Genomic DNA, 21,458 nt, shown 5'->3' with positions numbered 1-21,458 from the left:
GCGACATTCCTTTTTCCAAAACCACCATTTAGCATTTCAGCACAACGTTCAAAACACCAAAAAAAAGGTCTGGCACATGGTGCAACAGCAACACGCTGCTTCTGAAAGGTTAAAATTGCTGCGGTCTGAAGCAATAACTCAGAGGTTTGTGTTCCTATTAATTAGCTGGGGATCAGCTTTAAAACTCCATGGAAGGACTTCAGGATCAATATTTATTGATCATTTTTTAACAGTGTGGAGATCAAAGCCAGGAGAACACCGGCTTCAGAAGCCAGGTTGTTGCCCAGGAAACAAAATGTGAAGAAGAAATGACAGAAGGAATTAAATTTCACAGCACAAGACGGGTATAAACCGATCCAGCGAGATCAGTGAAATGACTCAACAATGTCCTAGCAACAAGATCTCAATATACCCCCAAAAAACCCCACCAAAAACCCCCAGACTGCTGCCAGCCCTCAAACATACTGGCAGCTCCGATCCAAACTGTCCTTCCACATTTCACACCTTTAAACACGACGTCAGGCTCAGAACCACAAGACAAACACCACAAATAGGCACCACTTGGCCACATCCCTCTTAGTCGGAAAGATGACAAGGCACCAAAGATGAAGATGAAATAACTTATTTCGGGCATTTGCCTGTCATTTTTTATATGAGTGCTATCTCACTGTGTGATCAGCTCCAGTAAACTGATAATTAAAAAGTACTTTGCAGTCCTTAGTGTTTAATGTTCTCCTCTTCCAATTTTACACATATTGTCTCAACAGGCAATTTCTCTTCTGGATGTGTTTCACAGCCAAATTTCAATGTACACCCCTAACACAACAACACTGTGATTACTGTAGTTGCACTCAGCAGTTGGTGACATGATAAACAAGAGGAATCCTCCTTTATCATCTATACATTGGCTTTATTAGGGCCCATTAGTAGCTTGCCCAGACTTGGAAAGGTTTACTCTCAAGCATCTGTGTACAAACAGTCACCCACTGAGCTGGCACCTTTTTCCAAGGAATATCGCACACCCAAATCCCAATCAGCATTTCATGATGCTAATGGTCTTGTGCTATCTCAGATAAGGATGCAAACCAAAGAAGTTGAATTGTTTGTAAGTGAAGGGTATGAAGATACCGTTCATAAAACCTCACAGTTCTCATCATCAACAGCCCTTATGCATGATTATGTAAAGTAGATTCACCTGCACTTGATATTTGGCCAACACAGAAACCGTACTGTCACCAAAATGTGACAAATCATCTATATTCAGATTGTTTGTTACCAAGTTGGGGCCCTGTTCTTAAATACACTTGATCCTTTTGACTTTACATGCTAATTCCAGACAAGAAAGGTGAAAGATTGCTTACCGCCGAGCAATGTAGTAGAAGACAGGATTGCCAGCTTTCGATGTCCCAGCTTGGTAGAAAATATTTAATGTTTTCAGTGCTTTGAACTCCTCTTTTTCATGTACCTGATGCCTGAAAAGGAACACATTGACATCAGCTTCAACAACAGCCTTGTAAAAAATAACTATACAAAGAAATCCCAAACCCTCTTTATTTGCAACTTTTAAGTTCACCCAATCTCATTACCTCGTCATAAACTCTTCAAATTTGGAACTTGTGAGATTTAAACTGGACCAATGGGTGTCTGCCACGGGTTTGTGCTCAGGAGGACCCAAGTAGGCAAGAAGAGTCGCCATCTTGTCAAAAGGTCGTCTTCCAACAGCCTTGTGGTCCCTAGAAACAGCGTGTTACTTAAAAGTCCTTCTTTAATCATACACACACATCTATGGTTGCTTCCCATCAGCAACTCCCTTCACCATGGGTGTGCAGACTCACCTGTTGCTGGAAAGGTACTGGCCAATTTTCTCCTGGTTGTTCCACAGCAGCCGGTGCAAAGCCAGCACGTTGCCATCGCTGATGAAAGACAGGCTGTGATTGACAGTGTCACTCGCTGGGCAATCAGATGCAATGTCAAGGAAGAACCTAGAGTTCAAAACCAGTAATAACCATAAGCGTGGCAAGGAAATCTGCCAACAGGACTCAACGTCAGTTAAAAGGCTGGAAGAACATGACAGCCAACACTCTCTGTGCAAGTTCCCCCTAGGCCTTACCTTCGCGCTGCATCAAAATTGCTTTTTACAAAATCATTAAAAGGCCGCATATGTTCCTCTTTTGTAAACAGGACGTGGTTGGCAATGCTCTGAAGAATCTACATCATAAAAAGATGGTAAAGAGGTTGAATGTATTAAGTGTTGTGGTAGTTAGTGTAACTTCACTGTCAGAAATATTCATTTTAACTTGCTGTGAAACCTCAGGACAAGAAAAGACCAATAAGCCAAGTAACCCAAAATATGTTCACTTGCAAAGTGTTTTCTTTCAAATACTTTTAATACTAGAAATTTACTTCCCTCATTTATAAACCTTATTTGGGTTTAGACAAGGAAAATAAAACACCTTTCAAACCCATTTATTACACGTTAACTATTTCTTCTGGAAATGGTGCAGACACTTACAGGCAATGCCTATTTAAAGAAAACTGTAAGTTCACAACATTAAATGGGTGATATGCACGGAATTCGTACTCCATCATTACACCTTTTTTTAAATTTCTACAGGAAACCCCACCAAATGTGATTAAAGATGGGAAAAATCACTTCCTTGGCACCAGTATGAACCTAACCGATAGCTGGCTGCTATTATTCTCGCTGTGCTCCAAGTAACATTGGTTTCTGATCTGAAGCAAGGTGAGAAGCTCCAGTGAGGAGCAGAAGGCATTCTGTCACCTTACACAGCATTTTGGCAAAGCAGCTTTTTCCATACAGTCTGTTCCCCATACTTACACTGCTGTGAGCTGCAATGTTAATGTCATGACGTATAAACTCAGTAGGGACTCTGCGCTTTAAGAGAACTGGGTGGCTGCTACAAACAGCTACAAGTTTTACCTACTTGCAGGTAGTCACAGTGGTCAAAGAGCAGAACTTAACCAGGTAGAACAAAACGGCCAAACAAACCCATTCATTGATTCACCTTTGACATCAGTTTCAATCCCCTTTCAATTCTTGGTGGAGGCTTTTTATCTAAAATCCCTGCCTCGTAAGGGGAGACGATGGCAGGGTTGATGAACCGGAGGAACATGGCGCTTCCGACGGCTCCGATGCTGTTCTGAGGGAACCGCTGGCTAACCACCTATGAAGTTGAGAAGTACAAACAATATTTCTGCGTTCAGGAAAAGGGAAAGCAAGCTGAGCAAAGCCTCGCGGGGAATCCAGCTTTTAGCACTCTTGCCACATGGATCAAGCTCAGTACATTTGTGCAGGGCTCTCCTGCCTTGACAGGTCTGGATCACAAGACAGCCAGATCAGGGCAACAGGGCACTAAATGGCTTTACTGCAGCTTTCACCCACCGTCCTTGCTAGGGTGAAACTGCTACAACAGCTACTGGACAAAGATAAGGTGTATTTCAGTGTTACAGACCCTTAATTCCAACACCCTACCACTGACAGTACAGCAGACAAATGCTGTATGCTCGTACTTGGGCTACACAGTCTTCCCATCAAATAGAGACAATTCTGGTTTACATTAGTGGGTCTTTTCTCTGTGTATTTATAATCTCAGCACTGCTGCAAGAGCCTCTCCAGCAGCCAGACCCATTGTAAAGCTTCAGGAGGAATTTCAAATGTTGGGGAAGGAGATCTTTGTAGAAATACTCTTCAGAACCATTACATCTCAACAGATTTGCCAAAGGAGGAAAGAGATTGAGCCAGAGCTGCATGGCCAGTGCTCTACTCTGCCAACACTGTCCAACATCACCTAGTAGGAATTTGATAGAAGAACTACAGATTTAAAATATCATTCTTTGCTATCTAGGAAAATAAAATAATCTGAAAATGTTGTAAGAAAAGAGAAATCTCCTTTATTTTTAGGATACCAACTACGTATTACTAAGAGGATGATCTATTTCTAGGTATCTTTCATTTGACTTTGGAAAGTTAAAGATAAGCTCCCTGATATTTTTAAATGTACTACATGTGGTTCCAGAATGGTCCAACATTTATATGTGAATTTTCTTATGAGCAACAACAGTTAATCAAAACAAGACAGATTCTACCTTTCACAGAATAAAATTAGCAGGCTTTGTAGTTTAGGTTATATTGTTTAAGACAAATAAAAACCAAACCCAATTTTACCGAAACACTTCAACACATAAGTAGTGCAATCTCAAATCATGCTTCTTAAAACAGGTAAAGGCATTAGTATATAGACTATATATCAAGAATCACTTTGGTTCCATAGGAGCTTCATTCAGTTACCTTGTGTTGCAATTACTGATAATATTCTCTTGTAAAACACTACTTTGCACACAGATTTTGCATTTAAACATGGTTATTATTCTGTTCAATTACAGCAAAAAATAAGGGAGCATTTAATGAAAGTCTGAATTTCCATTCTGCCTCTGTTTTATTCATACTTTTTATTTTGAGGTCACTGTCAACAGCTAAGTCTTATCTTTTAATGACACCGCTATCACTATCTGTGTATCCAATCTCTCTCAGCCAGCAAGGTGCTGATCCTGGGAAATCTGCTTTTCTCTGTAAATAAATACAAGCGCTGAATTTTATTGCTCAGTCACAAGGCAAACAAAATTAAATGTATCAGAAACAAGTCATAAAAAGCTCTTTCCTTTTCAGTAAGCCATATGCATTACTTGTTCTTCCCCCAGGAAGCAAGCTGCAGTCAAGTTATCTGCCAGAGTGTTAAAGCAGGCTCAGATTTTCCCCCAAACGAAAGAGAACATTTTTCTTCCGCATTTTTTGGTAATTTGAAGACGGTGGCAAGGGCAGAAGAACCAGAGTATTAAACACTAAGCAGTCACGTTAAAATGTCTCTTGTTTACTCAAATAGGCACACAGAGAATATTTTAAATATAACTTAATTCCAGTGTTAATTGAAATGAAAGCTATTTTGTGCCAGAATTAGTAGAATGATTTTACAGTGAGGTCAAATAGACTGAAGTGAAGATGTTCTGAACAAACAGCAAAAGGTTTCCGTTGTGCTTTGAAAGAAATGGCTAAGAAAAAGGTCTCCAAACTTACTGATTTTTTGTTTTCCTTTTTTTCTTTTACGGTAGCTTTATTCAGTAGAGAGTGGCAAGTTGCCTACAGAACAGAGATGAGCACAAACAAGTCACAGCACCAACTACATACAGCAACAAAAAACCAATGTTGACTTGTACATAAATTACACAGTAAAATGTAACAAACATAACCAACAGAAAATGAAATATATCAACTAAAGACTGATGATGGAGTTTTTATTCCACAATTTTATTACATCTTATTTACAAAGCACTAAATACAAAACAAGCAAATGTTGCGTTTCAATCATTTCTACTATTTCTGGCTAGATTAAATGTCAAACCACATTAATGTGCTCATGATACACGATATTGGGCATTAAATGGTATATTCAGCTTTCAAATGTATTTCACCATCCCCAAATAGTGTTAATAGGAAAAATAGTAAAGCGTTATACCTTTGAAATACATATTACTTTTAAAATAAATTTAGAGTTTTAAATCTTCCCAATGTTTCTCTGTGTGTCCTTCAATTTAGTGAGATCTGAATCGTCATGGTTATTACTACTTTGATAGCTAAACACTGCCACAAAACACTCTGTGGAAAAAGGAAGAAAAAAGCCAGCGGGGCTACATTAATTTATTAGAGATTTCCAAATCAAGGTATCCGACTGTTTCATTGGTGCTTAGTTCTGCATTGCATCTAAATGTAAAGGGACCCACCAAGAAGCATCACACTCTCTCATTATTTCCCATCAGGATTTGAGCAAAGCTATAGACCACCAGCGCTGGGCTCCCCTGCTCAGAGGTATGTTCTGGCCTCTGTGCCTGATCCCACATCCTCCCTAGCAGCTGTAACAGTGAATTAGCACCCCTAAGCAAGCAACACCTCTAGCAACAGACAGCTAGCCATAGTGAGCAGTTTGAGAGCAATAGTTCAAATCACCTTTAGAATATCACATGGAATGGAACCGGAAGAGAATTTCTACAACTTTAGAATGTGACAGAGTAAAAAGAAAGGTGGGTTGGGAGTGTGAAAGCTAGCCAGGGCCAGCTCTGCTGCTAACCCCGCTACATTAAATAGCTCCAATTTGTGCAGGACCTATTAATATTTAATCAAAGGTGCCTCTGCCAAATTTCTTTGTGCAAGCTCTACAGAGCTAGCTCTGATCAGTCGTATCCATTCTCTATCCATTGGCTACTGCACTGGAAGCAAGTAGAATTTCCCTCTGTTAAGAAAAATCACATCTTTTTGTGTGGGTTTTATGAAGCATCCAGCACAAATTCTTTGTACGAGTTACTGGGATCAGGCTTGTTCATGACCACATAACTCTCCTGTACGTACCTTACCTGAGAATGAGCCAGGGCACATCTGTCACAGTAACTGTTACATGATGTTCCCAGATGAAAACAGGGCTCTGTTCTGCTAACGGAAACACCCAGTGTAGGCCCAATATCCAACTAAATGAACCACTGCCATGCTGTTACTATGCTAATTAAAATTAGCTACAAATCAGTTACAGAACACACACATTTACTTTAATAATCCAAGTGTAAAAGACACCACAAAATTCAGTCTCATTTAGACTTACACTATTGCTTGGGATGGCACACGTTCACCGTACAGAAATGAAGTTACCTTATTAAAATCACCTATTTGGTTCTTAAGATTAAAAATAGATTAATACCCACAAAAAATCAGATTTCAATTGTACTTTCAGATAAAGCTCAGACTCTTCAAAACTCTGGAATTTCAAAGTACAGAATAATTGATACACTATTTGTATACAAATACAGGTGTTACTAGAAACAGTAACATGTGTTGAAGCTAAGCATCAGTTAATACCACTTGTATATTTACCACTAAACCACCTCTTTCAGGAACAAACTATCCTTGTTACCAATAAAAAGTAAAGCAAACAGACTGATATGCTTCCATAGGACAACCTCTGGCAATGCCACTGGTGAGTACCTTTTAGGAATCCCATTTCATGTAGGAATTAAAAATGGTTTGCATAGAAAAGAATTTCTAGCAATGTATCCCTGAAGTGGAAATAAAGTTGATACATCCCAGCATAGAAAAGCAATTCTAGGAACAGACATAGGGATAATGGAGCATCAAGTAACAGAAGCAACACCCAAGGCTGTGCGTGACATCTTCAGTAACACTCAAATATATTCCCAGCCAATGCCTGTGATACCGTGGCCATCTGAACTTGAAGGAAACCAACCTCACCCCTCATTTCCCAGTTTAAAACAAAAATAAATCCTAAGAAACCAAAATCACCCCAAACCAACCTGAACCCAGCCACTGGCAGGAAAAGAAACTGATGACATTAGAAGCCATTTAGACAACTTATACTGGGCACGTCACTTACATGCCCAATTCATTCCAGCAGCTCACAATAACAACCCAAGATCCACAACAGTCACCACACAAAATTCACTGTTTCCCGCTTGTAAGTTCTGAGAATTACAGCAGTTGTATTTATTAATACAGCTTCACTGTAAGAATACAACCAGACTGCCCTGGGTGGAATTTTGTTATTGCTCACAATGAGTTCACACAGCTCTGAAAATCTCTTTTCCTTGCTTCACCTCAGACCTGAGATACAGACTCCATGGCTGAAAGGCCAAAAGCAGCTCTTCAGACCACTTAACTGAGACCACAGCTCAAATACAATGCCATGCACAGCTCTCCTCTAAGACCCTCCAACAGGACTAGAAGTTGTATTTCCTATGAGCCCTGAGGGCAGCAGGAGTATTCCCCACTGGCATTTTTAGCAGCAGCTAAACCCATCAGAAACACACAAAGAACAGACAGACCTGTAAGTGTTCTGGACTCAGCAACCTGCTCCTGAGCTGCTACACAGAGCAACAGGAGCGAGACAGAGCAGAGTCCCTATGTTTAGATCCCTGCTATTTAACAAACATCTGAAAATAGTCCTTAACAATGACACAATGCACCCAGTACTGGCCCAAGCTCCAAACTGCTACAATGACAAGAGCAAAGCCCAGGGGTTGGGGAGGCACCCAGTGCCAGCATACCTGGTACAAACAATGGCACACACTGCGGAGCTGTGGTGGGAACTCGGAAGAGGAGTTAATGATGGCATGGAAAAACTTTTCTGTCATTTGCAAGAGACTCCTCTGGTTCTCCTCAAGGCTCTCCGTGGGCTCCAGCCTGAAACAGACCCACACATGTATGGCCAGCAACCAAGCGAATGATATTAGCTGTACTTATGTTTGGTAGTAACTTATTTCCAGGGTAAACAGAAATCTTTATAATCTTTCACACACAAGTTTCCATCAGTATTTTAAACCACAAATTACAAACATAAGGTCATTTAAAACTCAGCAACAACCAGGCAGCTCTAAGTGGGATTCTCTCACACTGTTCCATACAAAGACATGCATAACATAACCCCAACTGATAACTGCATTATCAGTTTGACGATGGTTTCTCTGAGAGCAATTCTTGAGGTAGACAGATATTTGAGAGTTAACTATTAATAGAAGGCCCGGCTTTTGGTAAGCTACTTCAAAGACAAATACTTAAGAGTTATCCCAGCAGTTAATTCAAAGCAACAGAGCAGCAGCTGCTGAATGCAAGTCTTGAAGTGACAGAAGAGAAACTAAAGCAAAAACACAACACACAACATGCATTCATTCCATCTTGCTTCTGTAATTAACTCAATGACTTAAAGCAGATGCTTTCTGGTACTGCAGGAAATCCCCATATTGGTGTCCTACATAAAAGCATGAAGTAGCAAGTAAAAGAGGCCCTGCAAGAGCTCTCTATCTTCCTTACTCTCTCAGGGTTTAGAGGACATGCAGCAAAACTCATCCTGCTTTGTTGGGCAGCTCTGGGTATAAGGATTGCAGATACAATTATGTGTCTGGTAAAGTGAGGAGTGGAAAAGTATAACAGTATGAGAAAAGTATTAGCAATGAGGAAAAAGGAATCCTCTTATATTTCCAATGCCTGGGACTCATGCTTACAAATACATCTGCTCCCCCCCTTGAATCTCAAACCTTGTTGGATCCACCTCAAAGCTAACATGCTGCCATTCAGAGGATGTGATCACAGTCCTTAATAAAGGCTCCAAAAGCTTCTGCAGATACGTAGCACCATACACCTGCGCAGAAAGAAAATTCGAATGGGTGCCAGGTTAACATCAAAATTCACAGGAACACTCCACAATTCTGTGTTAAAAGAGCCTGAAAACACTCGATTTGCTTTGGCACAAGCCAGTTTTCTGTTAAATTGGTGTTTCTGTATCATGGTTTCCCTTCTGAAACAGATCAATTTATACAGTGGTAGTTTTGTATTTTCACATTACTAAACTTTTCCTGTCACTGAGGTGATCTGTAGCAGGAGGAAGATTCGATAACTCACCTTAAAACAGAAAGTCATTATTTTACTGGCTAAGCTGTTTCCTCGGAAGAGTGTCTGCATGGAGTCCGCTAGCTCAACTTCCTTTGAAAACATATTCCAGAGGAGCTGGTAGAGCAAGTGCCGGGAATCAAAGAGTGTGACCAGGACACGAGCTAGCTCATCCTTAAAAGAAGCAATGAGATGTTAACCTGACTAGCAGTGAGCCAGGCCAAGTACAAAACAAAGAACCAAGACAAAAACACTGAGCAGTCTGTATTAATGCATTACATTTGCTATGGAGTCTTGCATACAAATATCAAACTAAGCACACACAATCTCTTTAAATCTCTCCTCTGCTATTGCTTGTCTACAAATCTGCCTCATGATATTAAGTCATGCAAATTCATAATGGTTTGCACAGAGAGATAAGCAGTTATTCCGCTGCGTAACAAAGCCCAATTCATCTGGCTAAAACCCAGAGGAGCAAATACAGTTCTGTTTGTCTGCATTACAGCACATACTAACTGTACTAGATAACCAGCCCAAACAAATGCATTTATTATAATAACTGTGTATAAAATTATTCCTAGGCGTTAACTAGAAGTTTACTATAAAATGCAGCTTATAACCAGGACCCGACAATCAGATCCAGTACTCTTCTAAAGCAGGGCTATCTATAATGCATGGTAGATCTAACCTCTTCAGCAGACTGTTGTTACACCTTTAATAATTGCATTATTTTTTATTTCAAGTCTTAACATTTTCAAAAATGTAGGAAATAAAATGTGTGAATCAACTTACCCACTGAGAACAAGGCACCACATTGGCTAAAGCCATAGCAATAGGAAGCTCCCCCTGATCACCCATCATTGTAACCAACTCCACCAATCTCTCAAACCGATCTGCTAGCACTGTTTCTGCTAAGGTATCAAATTCTGTTCCCTGCTGCAGAATTTTGGTGAGGACTTCCATAAACGTAGCTCTTGTTTGGAGGTCTTTATGATAGCCCAAGCCTGATCAAAAAAACCCAGAACTACTAAGGAAGATGTAAAAATAAATGAAATACCAATGTCTTCATTATGTATTCATTTATACACAGTGATCTGTAACTACTTTACCTATTGAGTGCATAAGACCACTGTCCACATTTGCATTGAGTAAGTTGGACATAGCAAGGACAGTGCAGTGCCGGAGCGAAGCCAGTCTGCGAGACATCCCACGTTTCCTGCCTCCTGTCTGTGCGCTTTCATCTTCAACTTCACTGCAGTCATTGAGAAGGTTCATGAACAGCGTGAAGTACCTAAGGAAAATAAGCTGGATAAGTAAAATAGATCCTGCAAAAGCAACTGTCTGAAATGATGTGCATACAGGAGCAAATACACAACAAGACTCTCTCCCCAAAAATCTCCTAACTGCCCCAAGCAATCTTTCTTGTATCAGAGTCCAAACTTTCAGATGTGAGGTATCCACCAGAAGGCACTGTCCTAGCGTGTATGGAAGTGTTCTCAAACCAAGCAAGTGAACTCCACAGGTGTGCCTTTACAAACAGATGTCTTGTAAGAGATGGTTTCATGGTAAAAATAGAATACCAAAGCAAGCTAGTCCCTCCAGGAAATAAGCATACACCTGCATTAAGCAGAAAAAAAACCCAATTTTATCATTATTTTCTAAATGAACTTGTTTGCATAAACCCAGGAGGCAGAGATTTGTGAGATGGGATATATAGAAGAGAATTCCTGTTCAGATAATGGAACAATCTCTGCTATAAGAAAAATCATAGCATTCAGTAAGTGTCACGCAGTGCATGTACTTCATGTCATTGTACAGAAAAAGAGTTCAAAGCCACTATTTACTTAAGGAATAACTGAGATTTCGCTTCCATCAACTCAACACCATCTCCTTCTTCAGGCTGTAGTGGAAGCCCAGCAAGGAGAGAGACCACTGCTTCCATGCTTGCTTGGTCCAAATCTCTGAAAAAGAGAATTATAAGAAGCTGTGAATCAGTTCAGCAGAATTAGTCTCTCCTCCCCCTTGATAATTTCCCCATCCAGTACCAAGTCTTTTTTCCTTATATATCCAACTGTAGGTGAAAAGAATCATTAAGAATGAAGTTATTCTAGTAAAGTTCTGTCCATCAGGAAAACAGCTATTACATTTTGTGGTACAGATTCAAGCAATGTATCTCCTAAGGACAATAACTGCGACACAAATTTGCCACTGAAAAAAACCCAGTTAAGTACAAATTCAACACTATAGTGTTTGATGATTTTATTCAGAGTGCCTCAAATGAAGATACAGCAAAATAAAGCATTCAGTCCTAATGCTAAATCAGAAAGGATATTAAAAGGAATTAAATAAACTCAATGGTTAAAAAAAACAAAACAGAGCCATAAAAACCTTAGTTAAGACTAGCACTAAATATAATTCTGCCGATGCTCTCCAAAACTTATGTTTCTGGCTTTTTCTTTTCCTTCCAATTACTACCACTTATGGCAGTCCACATGTGCCAGCTCCTCTGTGGATCTGAAATGCCACCTGGAACACTGCTAGCAACGTTAGGAACAGTTTAAGTGTATTCTTTCTTACCTTGTCAAGCATTTCACATCCTCATCTGTTGCTTGATTAGATGTTCCCATAACCCAGTCTGTCAAATACTCGACCATTTTGTTCCTGTTATATACAGATACATTGCTTTAGATTTGGAGGAGGCTTAGTTTTGTTTTTAAATAGCCCTTCCCTCAAACACACTCACTACTGCTGGCATCATTCTTAATTATCACAAGTTCAGTGCAAACTGAATGACCCCACACACTGAAGATGAACTGATTTTATTATACCAAGTAATTCCCCAGTCTGCATCACACACATTTTTACACGTGTTAAGTATCTCCACAATCAGAATAACATTTTAATGCAGCACCAGGCTCTAAGTTATTCTGAAGCCAGAGACAGGGAAACTACCCCTATAGCAGGAAGAGGTGAGAATGGGTTTGGTTTATATTTTTAACCATATAACCAAACACAATTACACTTGTCCACCTTACACTGTCCTAGAAGATGCATAATGCAATCAATACCTACCTAAATTTCATTTCTTGGCAAAAGGAAAGGTCATCTCTCCTTTCCATCATTACTTCTACTAACTGGCAGAGCTTAGTTTTGATTTGAATTGCATGCACCAGATTTCCAAGCACACGCACATACCTGGAGAAAAAAAAGGCAAAGAGAGTAACGAAATACTTAATGCTACTTCACACTCCAAGGCTCACACTGCTGATAAATCTCTTCAGCTCCATGCTGGAACCTGCAACCTGGCTGACCCAGCAGATGTGCATAATCACCCACCAAGTGTTTGGGCCACCTTTATTTTTGCCCTCCCAGAAAACCAGGCCCTGTATCAACAGAAGACAAGCAACAAATTTCATCTGGCCAAAGAAGTTTTCTGTTCGTGTAAGACTGGGCAGAAATCCACCCTTCAGCTGGTTTTTAACCACTACCAGCACTGTACAGAAAGGAAACCAGGAATGCTACAAGAACTACTTTGTACAGGAAGGTGGACAGGATTTCTTACCTAACCAGATTTAGCATCATTGTCTCAATACTAGCTTGTCCAAGGTGTTCTGAGCTCCCTTCTGTGTGATTGTCAAGCAAATTCTTCATTATAGCAATAGTCTGCTCTACAAATTGGGTGTTGGTCTCAGTTAACAAAACCTACAGAAAGAAAACGCTGGTCTTAGTTCTTTACACACACAAAAATAAAAAATAAAGGGTACTAAATACACTGCAGCACTGCAAAAATCTCACGTACAAGCATTTTCTAGTTACCACCTAGCCAAAAGAATTCCAATGCGTGTCAAGACTAAGTATGTCAATACTAGCAGCCATAAAGACTCCAAGAACTCTCTCACAGATTCTGCACTCCGAGTTCACTAAGAATTCAAGAATGCTTTCAATTACTCCATGTTAACCATAGCTTGGAATCACAAGCACAGTAATTATTAATGCACGCTGCAAAATTCAATCCCAACGCTTGCAGGTCTTTTGTACAGAACACCAATAGGTTTCAGTGTCAATTCCTAAGTGAAAGACATGACTGATGCTTTTAGTTAAGACACAAATGAGGAGGAATATATCAACATTTTACCTGTCCTTGAGAATCAAAAAACTTGCTGATGGTGTTCTTCAGTTTGTTAAACAGCATTGGATAAAGTGCTGGACTCAACTCCAAACCCACCAGATCTTTAATGTTAGTCCGTATCTGAAGTCCCACTTTCTCGTGGTTACAGACCATGAGAGTCAATAACCTATCAATGAACTTGCTGACAGGAGTCTCTGTGTTTCCCTCGGTGGACACCATGGATATCATGGAGCCCTTGCGCTCATTGACCGGGCCCATGGGTGGGCTGTAGGTGGCCAGCCCTGCATTGCTGCGGTGCTGCAGGCACACTCCTCCCAGGGCACATAAGAACCCTGTCATGTTGATCCACTCCTGAAGAGAGTCTGTGTCAGACAAGTCTATGGAGCCTCCCCCACTGACATGCGACATTCGTCTCTTCACAATTGTCTTATGAAGACTTTCAGTAACCTGAAAGACAATGGCAGGAGATGAAATGTCTTCAATTAATAAAAAACCAACGGAGAGACATCAGAAGTTTAAAGTATTCTGTGACACATCCTGCGTTTACAATTCCAGGCTTTCTGAAGATTCACATTTTGCAGTTTACTGTAACAGCAGAACAGAGATCTACACAGAGGCTCTGCTTATAAACAAGCTGACAAAGCAAGGCTGAAAGGGACTAAACGGGTTGCCTGGTCAATCCCCTGCTCTGCACCCAGATAGTGTGTTTAAATCATGATAGGCAGCAGCTTGTTTAAAACCCTCCAATGAAAGGGATTTCACCATTTCTCTAGTAGTAGTCCAGAGTTTTCACTACTCAAATTTTTAAGCTCAGCCTCCACCTCCCTTACAGCAACTGAAGTCAAATTACTTCTTGGTAAGCACAGTCAATGACCGCTTGCAATTATTTTTGTGGGGCACTTTCATGGAGTCTGCCTACAAAGCTCATGTTCTAGATTCAAATCTAGCAAAATAAGCAAGCTTAAAGAGTTACTGTGAAGTTCTAGGGGTTGAAACTATGGAAAAGTTCATAGTCACCTGCCCGTCTTCCATTTTGGTCTTTGGATAGTTAAGGATCAGTTTTGTAGCTTGTTCCCATTTTGCATGTGTATCCTCCCAGGCCTAAAATAAGAGGAAGACTGTGTCAAGATTTAACTTCAAGACCACTTGCAGCAACAGTATTTTCTGTTTTCAAGAAATATGCATGCCAAGACTACATCAATTCAGAAAAGTTACCTCTGTGTTGCCTGCAGTCGGATGCTCAATACGCCTCAGTAACGCCATCACTCTCTTCTGAAGAGCTGCTCTCCCTGCAAAGGGGCACAGTACATTTAACCATGATTTTTAAAAACCCACCCACATCAATTATGAGATCTTTAGAAGTAATAAAAATTCAATTATTAACAGAGGAACACATCCCCTTAACGTGTTCAGAAAAGGATTCTTCTTGTTACACGTTAAAATCTTGAACTCAGTCACCCAAGTTCCCTGCTCTTTCTAGCGACTCCACTGATTAAGATATTCCAATGACAACAGGAGCAGCAATCCACTCAAGAATCCCAACCTGTTTAAAGCTAAAACACAAACAACAGTCTCAGCACACAGGTACAAAGGTATTTCACTGGTCCGTGACTCTTACCTGTTGACATCATATTGCTAACAGATGCGAACTCCATGAAAGTATTGTAGTTTGGCAAAAAATTATGCACAGAGACTTCATCTACCCCACATCTGATATCAGCTTCCTCACAGAGGTGCCGGAAACAGGACATTGCAACGAGCACTGCCTCGATGTCCGGGCTCCACAAGAACATGTACAAGGCGACTTCCAATTTTGTTTGGGCTTGGCGACAGATGGGAGTTCCACTGCAGCCTGCTGTGCTTTCCTTGGGAAACAGAGAATTCAGGATTTGGTAATATTCCTTATGAATATGGCACCTTCATTAAAATCCAGTTTTATCCAAATTGTTCTTTAAAACTGCTTTTATTCTAGCAGGAACAAGCAATCCTAAACAAGACCAAAGCCCTTCCATGCTGCTGCACGAATAAACTGGCTAAGAACTTGCTCCTTTCATAAGGATAACCATATACTTTGGAAAATCTATTGGAAAAGACCACCTTAAAAACCAGAATTAGTATTTTTGCTCATAAAAAGATGTGCTAAAACTAGCAGGAAAAATTAGGCTCGAGAAGCACGTTTGTCAAAGGGTATACCTTATCAGATACTGGATTTTGTGATCCTTTACAGTACTGCACACAGGTTTTCCTCCCCAAGTGTTAAAAAGAATTATTATCATATCTTACTCACCATGGAAGAATTCCCTTTCCCTTTCCTGAGGGTAGCTCCTGGAGTACAGCGTATCATCTCTTCATGGTCAAGAGAAATCTGACTAGTTCCACCTCCAGAGACATCGTAAAGGAAGAGGAAGTGGCAGGAACTCCTGTCTGACTGCTGCGAAGAGAGGGAAGAAAACAATAAATCAACATCGTTTTTTGATGGATTTCAGGAAGGAAAAGCTCTTCACCATTTACACAATACTTCTAATGCTGGTGCTCTCAGGGATTTATAAAGTTACCCATATTAATGTATCTTAGAATGATATTATCCCCCTAAGAAATTATCTGGAGAGTCATCTTCAAAAAACATCACCTTGAGGTAAGCACACAATGATGCCTTTGCCTCCTGAAAGCCCTACAGGCTTCTTGGGCTTACTCTACAGAACACATGCCAACATAATGATAATTTAGATGTAATTAAGTCTGAAGAAGCCAAGCTCAGCAGTATTGTACATTTCATTCTACACATTCTATATCTGATCAGAAAAGCAGGAACTGACACAGATAAATGTTACCATTTCCTTACTTTGTTTTTTAGAAGGAATTTGTTCCTACAGATGAGAATCTCTCGCAGCCATTTGAGGATTTCTGTACTGCTCAGCATCTGATGACTAGTTAGCTTCTTGCAGATATAAAAAAGCATTTGTGAACTGCAGCAAAATGAAACTCAGCATTAGCTTTATAATCTAGCAACAACATTTGAAGATATTATTACATTTGACATAGAAATAGGCAATTATCACAAATATCCTATACGTATACTAGCATCATGTTTTACGATGTATAATAGATAGAAGATAGGTGTGTAGCTTAAATGAGAAGCTCCCCTGTGACCCTTCCCACCGCCCAGCTGTCTCTCCAGCTCCCTAGAGGAAGTTAAGCAATTTGGGTACTTGTTAGAAGTCCGGACTCCAGGGCTGCCGCTTCGGAATCCTCCATTTATCCCCAGAACAGATACAGCACAGACAGTGGCAGTACAAGTTTACCTACACTGCTCTGACAACGTGTCTCAACTCTGTTCTGGAAGGAACACATCTAGGGATGTTCCTTCTTCATATCCATTCAGGCCTCACACTCTCTGTTAAAACTGCCAAAGGGTCCAAATTAGTGTCAATTTTAATGGGTGTTTCCCCCAGCCCGAGCAGCACAAACTCATTCCTACTGCTAGGAATTAGTGCCATGAGGTCCAGCTATTGCCCATCTACACAGGGCTCAGCCCCAAACCTATCCCATAACAAGCCCCTTGAGCCACACTCAGCAGTCATGCAGGCCCATTTGCTGATGCTGTGAGAGTTCCTCCTAGGCTGTTGCTCCCTTTCTTCTAACTCAAACACCAGTACCAACCAGATTAGATCATCAATCATTATTATTATTCAGCTCATGCAATTCTTAGCATTCTGAGCTTACAGATTCCTAGTTTAGAACTTAAATTTCCCTTAATATTCCCCAAGAAATAACTGCAATAGCTGCTGTGAAGTTATAAAAAGTTCTTTAAATACAAAGGAAAGACAAATGGAGATCTTGGATCAGCACAAGCTACTACTTTCTTTAGGTGAGGGCTTCAGAGTCAAGATCAGCAAATACACACTTACAGAGCCAGCATAAACTCCCTCAGCCCCCAAAGAATAAAACAGAATTTAAACAAGTAGTAAACACTTGAATGAGGGGGAAAAATCTCTGACTTTTCAAACTAATCATCATTTGGGCACCTTAACATCAGGCTGAAGGGTCATTCTGTAAACCAGCAGAATGTTTCCTCTTTCATTTCTGTTAGATTCATATAGCACAAGCAAGATACTTTTCCACGAATACACATAACAATTTTGACTGCAGATTCATGCTGATGTTGCAGAGCTTTCCCAAAACACTCTCAGCTATTTCAAAAGAGAAGACAAATCAAACCAGCCATTCTCTAACTCACACAAGTTAACTTACATACCTAATTTCCCAGAATGTCTCTATAGGTGCATCAGGATTCCACAAGTCGATGCTGTCTAACTGGTGAAGAACTAGCAAGGCCTAAATTCAAAACAAAGTAGAGCTTCACTTAAAAGGTAGATCTACCTTAAAGAAACCTTCGAAAGAATCAAGACTGAACAGTACACTGAAATCAAATTACATAATGGCAGGGACTGTTCCATCTCTAAGCTCCTGTGAATGACTGTCAGGATGTTACTACCCAATGTGAACTCGCACAGAGACTTTCACACTGAAAAGCATTATTCTTATACAAGAAATATTCTTGAATTCTACCATTAAACTATCAAGAATATGTACTTCATATATTGATAGGTAATAGAATATTGACGCTATTTGTGGCAATTCTTTTGGGGGGAAGTTAAACAAGCCTTAATTACTTACTAAATTCAACTATTTATACAAAGCTTTAATAGCATGTAGGTATAGTTAACCCTTTTTTTCAGTCTACCTGTGAAAAGCTAAAGCATGAAAGATGCCAATGGAGCACAGACACTGTAGTGCATTTTCTAGAACGGGAATCTGAAGACAGCAGGGTAACGTAACTGGAACCTCCTGGAAGACTTTTAGTGCAGGAGGCACTTAGAAAAGTATCAATAGAGACCAAACTCCAAAACACAGAACTTCAGAGCTTCTGCAAAAGCCTTGATCTACCTGTGCACCCCTCACCTGGCACAGAGGACGTGCTCTCTTACCTCCATGGCTTCTTGTGCGATATCTGGCATGCTGGACTGCGGAACGAGTTGCACGAGGCCTGTAATTAACTCGGCCGTGCTCCCCTGTGTCTCAGGCCCTTGCTTCCTTGGATTCTAACAGCAAGAGGCAAACAAAGTTTAAGTTGTAAAACTTATTACTGACCGACCGTGTTACTTTGAATGTAAAACATTTTAGTGACCAACCACTCCCTGTGATTAACCAGGCGGATTCCTGGATCTTTTAGTGACTATGTCAGTTTTAAGCTGTAACACCCTGTGCACATCAGATCTTTGACACAACTGAAATATTGAAACAATAAACAGACCTGAGAAAAGTGGGAGATCGAAGACCACACCTGTCCTTCTACTCAGTGAAATGATGACTTGTTTTCCCCCAACCTTTAGTTTAGCTTTCTTCTTCTATTCCTCTCTCATCCTGCCCCCCTCCAGAGTTAGAGCTTTATGATCCCTTTCCTTGTGCTGCAACTCTTTACAGTTTCTTTTTACTTTTGCCTTTTTCCTTTCAAAGCAGCATTAAAACCCAAGAAAAGAATGAGTAGGAAAGTATCCTAAGTGCCAGGTTTATGGTTTCAGTTTGTATTTATTCAGTAGCTTCAAAAGTAAATTTTCCTATGGATGAGTAGTACAATATACTTACACACAGCAACAGCTTTGGATCAGCATGGATCAGCTTTACCAAGGATAACAGCAAGAACTTGTAGCTTCTGGTTTCCAGATCAGTAGGTTTTTCTTTAAATTTAAGGCTTGTCATTTTCTCCTTAAATGTAAGACTCTGACAGAAGGAAAACCACAGTCACTGTCAGTAAGGCAGGCTACACAGTAGCTGTAATGAAACATCTTATAAGTGTATTGCTTTTATAATCCATAATTCATTAAGAACTTTGAAAGTATCTAAAACTCACTCCAGTACAGGCACACAGCTGTCTCCTTAAAAATCCCCTTTTACATCTGCATACTCTATCCCTTTAGTATCTTTACAGTTTCCTTCCAGATTGTTCTAGTGAGCTGCATGTGAGCATAAGGAAAGTTTATGCATAAGACGAATTGTGGCCAAGGAAAAAATGGATAAAAGGACCAAAAATATTTACAGCGATTCTCTCTGGTCTGAGAAAGAAATAAAAGTAAATGTTTCCAAGTTTCCAAGTGAGTTTGAACACATGGGAGGGCAGGGAACTCTCTTTCAAAAGCAAAATAATTCTCTTTATATTCTGTCATCATCAGTCTGGATTTTAGAATTTTCATCTCTGCGACCTCTGAAAAATGAATCTTTTGGTTCTCACAAGGTAGGCAGTGCATTGCTTCGGTGAAATAAATCTAGCTCCATCTGAAAAACCAGTGAACTACTTCTGGACAACTTCCTTCTCCTTCGTGAAATGAAGGACATTTGGACAGGCAAGGTATGCACTGAGATTTCACATTAGGTATTCTGGTTTGACTCCAAGATGAACCATATCATGTTCTACTACTGCTGTATGGCAAGCGACTGCTCTTCCTTCATCTCAACCAAAAATAACCTGGATACATGCTAACCTCTGAGGAACACGATATATGTATGTGTGCATGTCTGTACACATATACACACATATAAATACATGTATTAAAAAGGTGAACTTGTGTTGAGTGATCCCCACTATGTCCAAAATCAAAAGAATTTCATCTCTTCAATTACTTTACAGAATTTGTATTTTCATTAATTTCAATCTTATACCAGGAGGGACTGAAATTGCATTTTTGCTTATAGGTACCAAAATAGTTACAGGACAGTAACTTGGACAAATAAATCACTGTTGCGGATATTCACCACAAGAGAGGATACAAGGCTCTTTGGACACTCAGCTTTTTTAACTATCCTGTGTAGTTTATAGTTTGCGAAGCTCGAACAGTAACTGGTTTTTTATTTTCACTGAACTTTACGACTTTTGAACAAAAAAACCCCACCCAAATTAGCTGGAAATAATCCTCATGGTGACTGAAGAGATATGACATCGTATAACTCAATTCTACAACAAATCAGAACCTCATTATGATAGAACTATTATGAAAATACACAGAAAATCTATCACACAAAAAGCATCCAATCAAGAAACTGGTTCCACACTGGTCAAGTTAACTAATTCTCTCCTAAAGCTACAGTGAAGGGAGTTCTGAGAAGAGGCGCACGGCAAAAGAAGCCAACTTGTTCTGCGAAGCAATTTATTTACTTCACACAATCAAAACTAAAGCCTATGCTAAACAAAGACAGGGACATGACTGCTCTCTGCAGGTACAGCAAGGGGGTAGACACCAGTTTGAAGCTAAAAGGCAACACTGGAACAAGAACAACGGGGACAAGTTAGACATAAATAAGTTTAGGCTGGAAATTAGATATGGCTCTAACCACCAGAGCGGGGAGATTCTGGAAGAGCATCGTGATGGAAAAGGGGGCAGAAAGAAAAGACCAGAACCAAGTAAAGGCTGTTACTCCCAGGAAGGACCTCAGCTGGTTGTGCAAGGGATCACCCTGCAGTTGCCAGGGGCAGTGCTGGGATCTCCTCCCATCCTATGTTCTTGTGTAAACCACACTACCTTCTGTCCCCAGATGAAGTGAGGTGACTGCAGTGGTAACTATGCACAGAAAAGTCAGAGCAAGGGAGGGCTTTTCTGCGGTAGTTACAATGGGTCATACTTACAGCAACAGAGGCCCACTGCCATGCAAAACAGTGACTGGTTGGCATCTGACCATGTGAGCGACAGCAGGCAATAAGAACGGAAAATAAGAAGCAGAAGACAAAGCACCACCAATCAATGTCCGAGTTGCCATTACAAAACCCCTGCTATTTTCTCAACAGATGAATACAGACATGTAAAAAGCAAGTTAAAC

General features: G+C 40.2%; 1 protein-coding gene across 6 annotated transcripts in view; it reads right to left on the bottom strand.

Annotated features, from left to right (window-relative positions):
* Window positions 1–21,458, bottom strand: part of NF1 (neurofibromin 1) — a 70,259-nt gene that overhangs the window by 30,457 nt on the left and 18,344 nt on the right. For 3 of the 6 annotated variants that reach the window (XM_062615687.1, XM_062615682.1, XM_062615684.1), the window contains exons 13-37: window positions 21,268–21,312; window positions 19,236–19,370; window positions 18,578–18,691; window positions 17,845–17,924; window positions 16,432–16,555; window positions 15,877–16,020; window positions 15,208–15,454; window positions 14,805–14,878; window positions 14,607–14,690; window positions 13,596–14,036; window positions 13,023–13,162; window positions 12,533–12,655; window positions 12,038–12,121; window positions 11,305–11,421; window positions 10,570–10,751; window positions 10,253–10,464; window positions 9,473–9,634; window positions 9,109–9,212; window positions 8,122–8,257; window positions 5,093–5,155; window positions 3,027–3,185; window positions 2,111–2,208; window positions 1,836–1,982; window positions 1,587–1,733; window positions 1,362–1,472 (exon numbers count right to left, since the gene is read on the bottom strand). In XM_062615687.1, coding sequence (XP_062471671.1) covers window positions 1,362–1,472; window positions 1,587–1,733; window positions 1,836–1,982; window positions 2,111–2,208; window positions 3,027–3,185; window positions 5,093–5,155; window positions 8,122–8,257; window positions 9,109–9,212; window positions 9,473–9,634; window positions 10,253–10,464; window positions 10,570–10,751; window positions 11,305–11,421; window positions 12,038–12,121; window positions 12,533–12,655; window positions 13,023–13,162; window positions 13,596–14,036; window positions 14,607–14,690; window positions 14,805–14,878; window positions 15,208–15,454; window positions 15,877–16,020; window positions 16,432–16,555; window positions 17,845–17,924; window positions 18,578–18,691; window positions 19,236–19,370; window positions 21,268–21,312 — 3,473 coding nt within the window. The remainder of the gene's footprint in view (window positions 1–1,361; window positions 1,473–1,586; window positions 1,734–1,835; window positions 1,983–2,110; window positions 2,209–3,026; window positions 3,186–5,092; window positions 5,156–8,121; window positions 8,258–9,108; window positions 9,213–9,472; window positions 9,635–10,252; window positions 10,465–10,569; window positions 10,752–11,304; window positions 11,422–12,037; window positions 12,122–12,532; window positions 12,656–13,022; window positions 13,163–13,595; window positions 14,037–14,606; window positions 14,691–14,804; window positions 14,879–15,207; window positions 15,455–15,876; window positions 16,021–16,431; window positions 16,556–17,844; window positions 17,925–18,577; window positions 18,692–19,235; window positions 19,371–21,267; window positions 21,313–21,458) is intronic. The other 3 variants (XM_062615685.1, XM_062615683.1, XM_062615686.1) reach the window with 3 other exon arrangements.

This window comes from Pezoporus occidentalis, unplaced genomic scaffold, assembly GCF_034315485.1.
Source record: "Pezoporus occidentalis ecotype Australia unplaced genomic scaffold, CSIRO_AGI_Poc_V1 ctg183, whole genome shotgun sequence".
NCBI classification, from domain to species: domain Eukaryota; kingdom Metazoa; phylum Chordata; class Aves; order Psittaciformes; family Psittacidae; genus Pezoporus; species Pezoporus occidentalis.
This window is presented reverse-complemented; position numbering and strand designations above follow the sequence as displayed.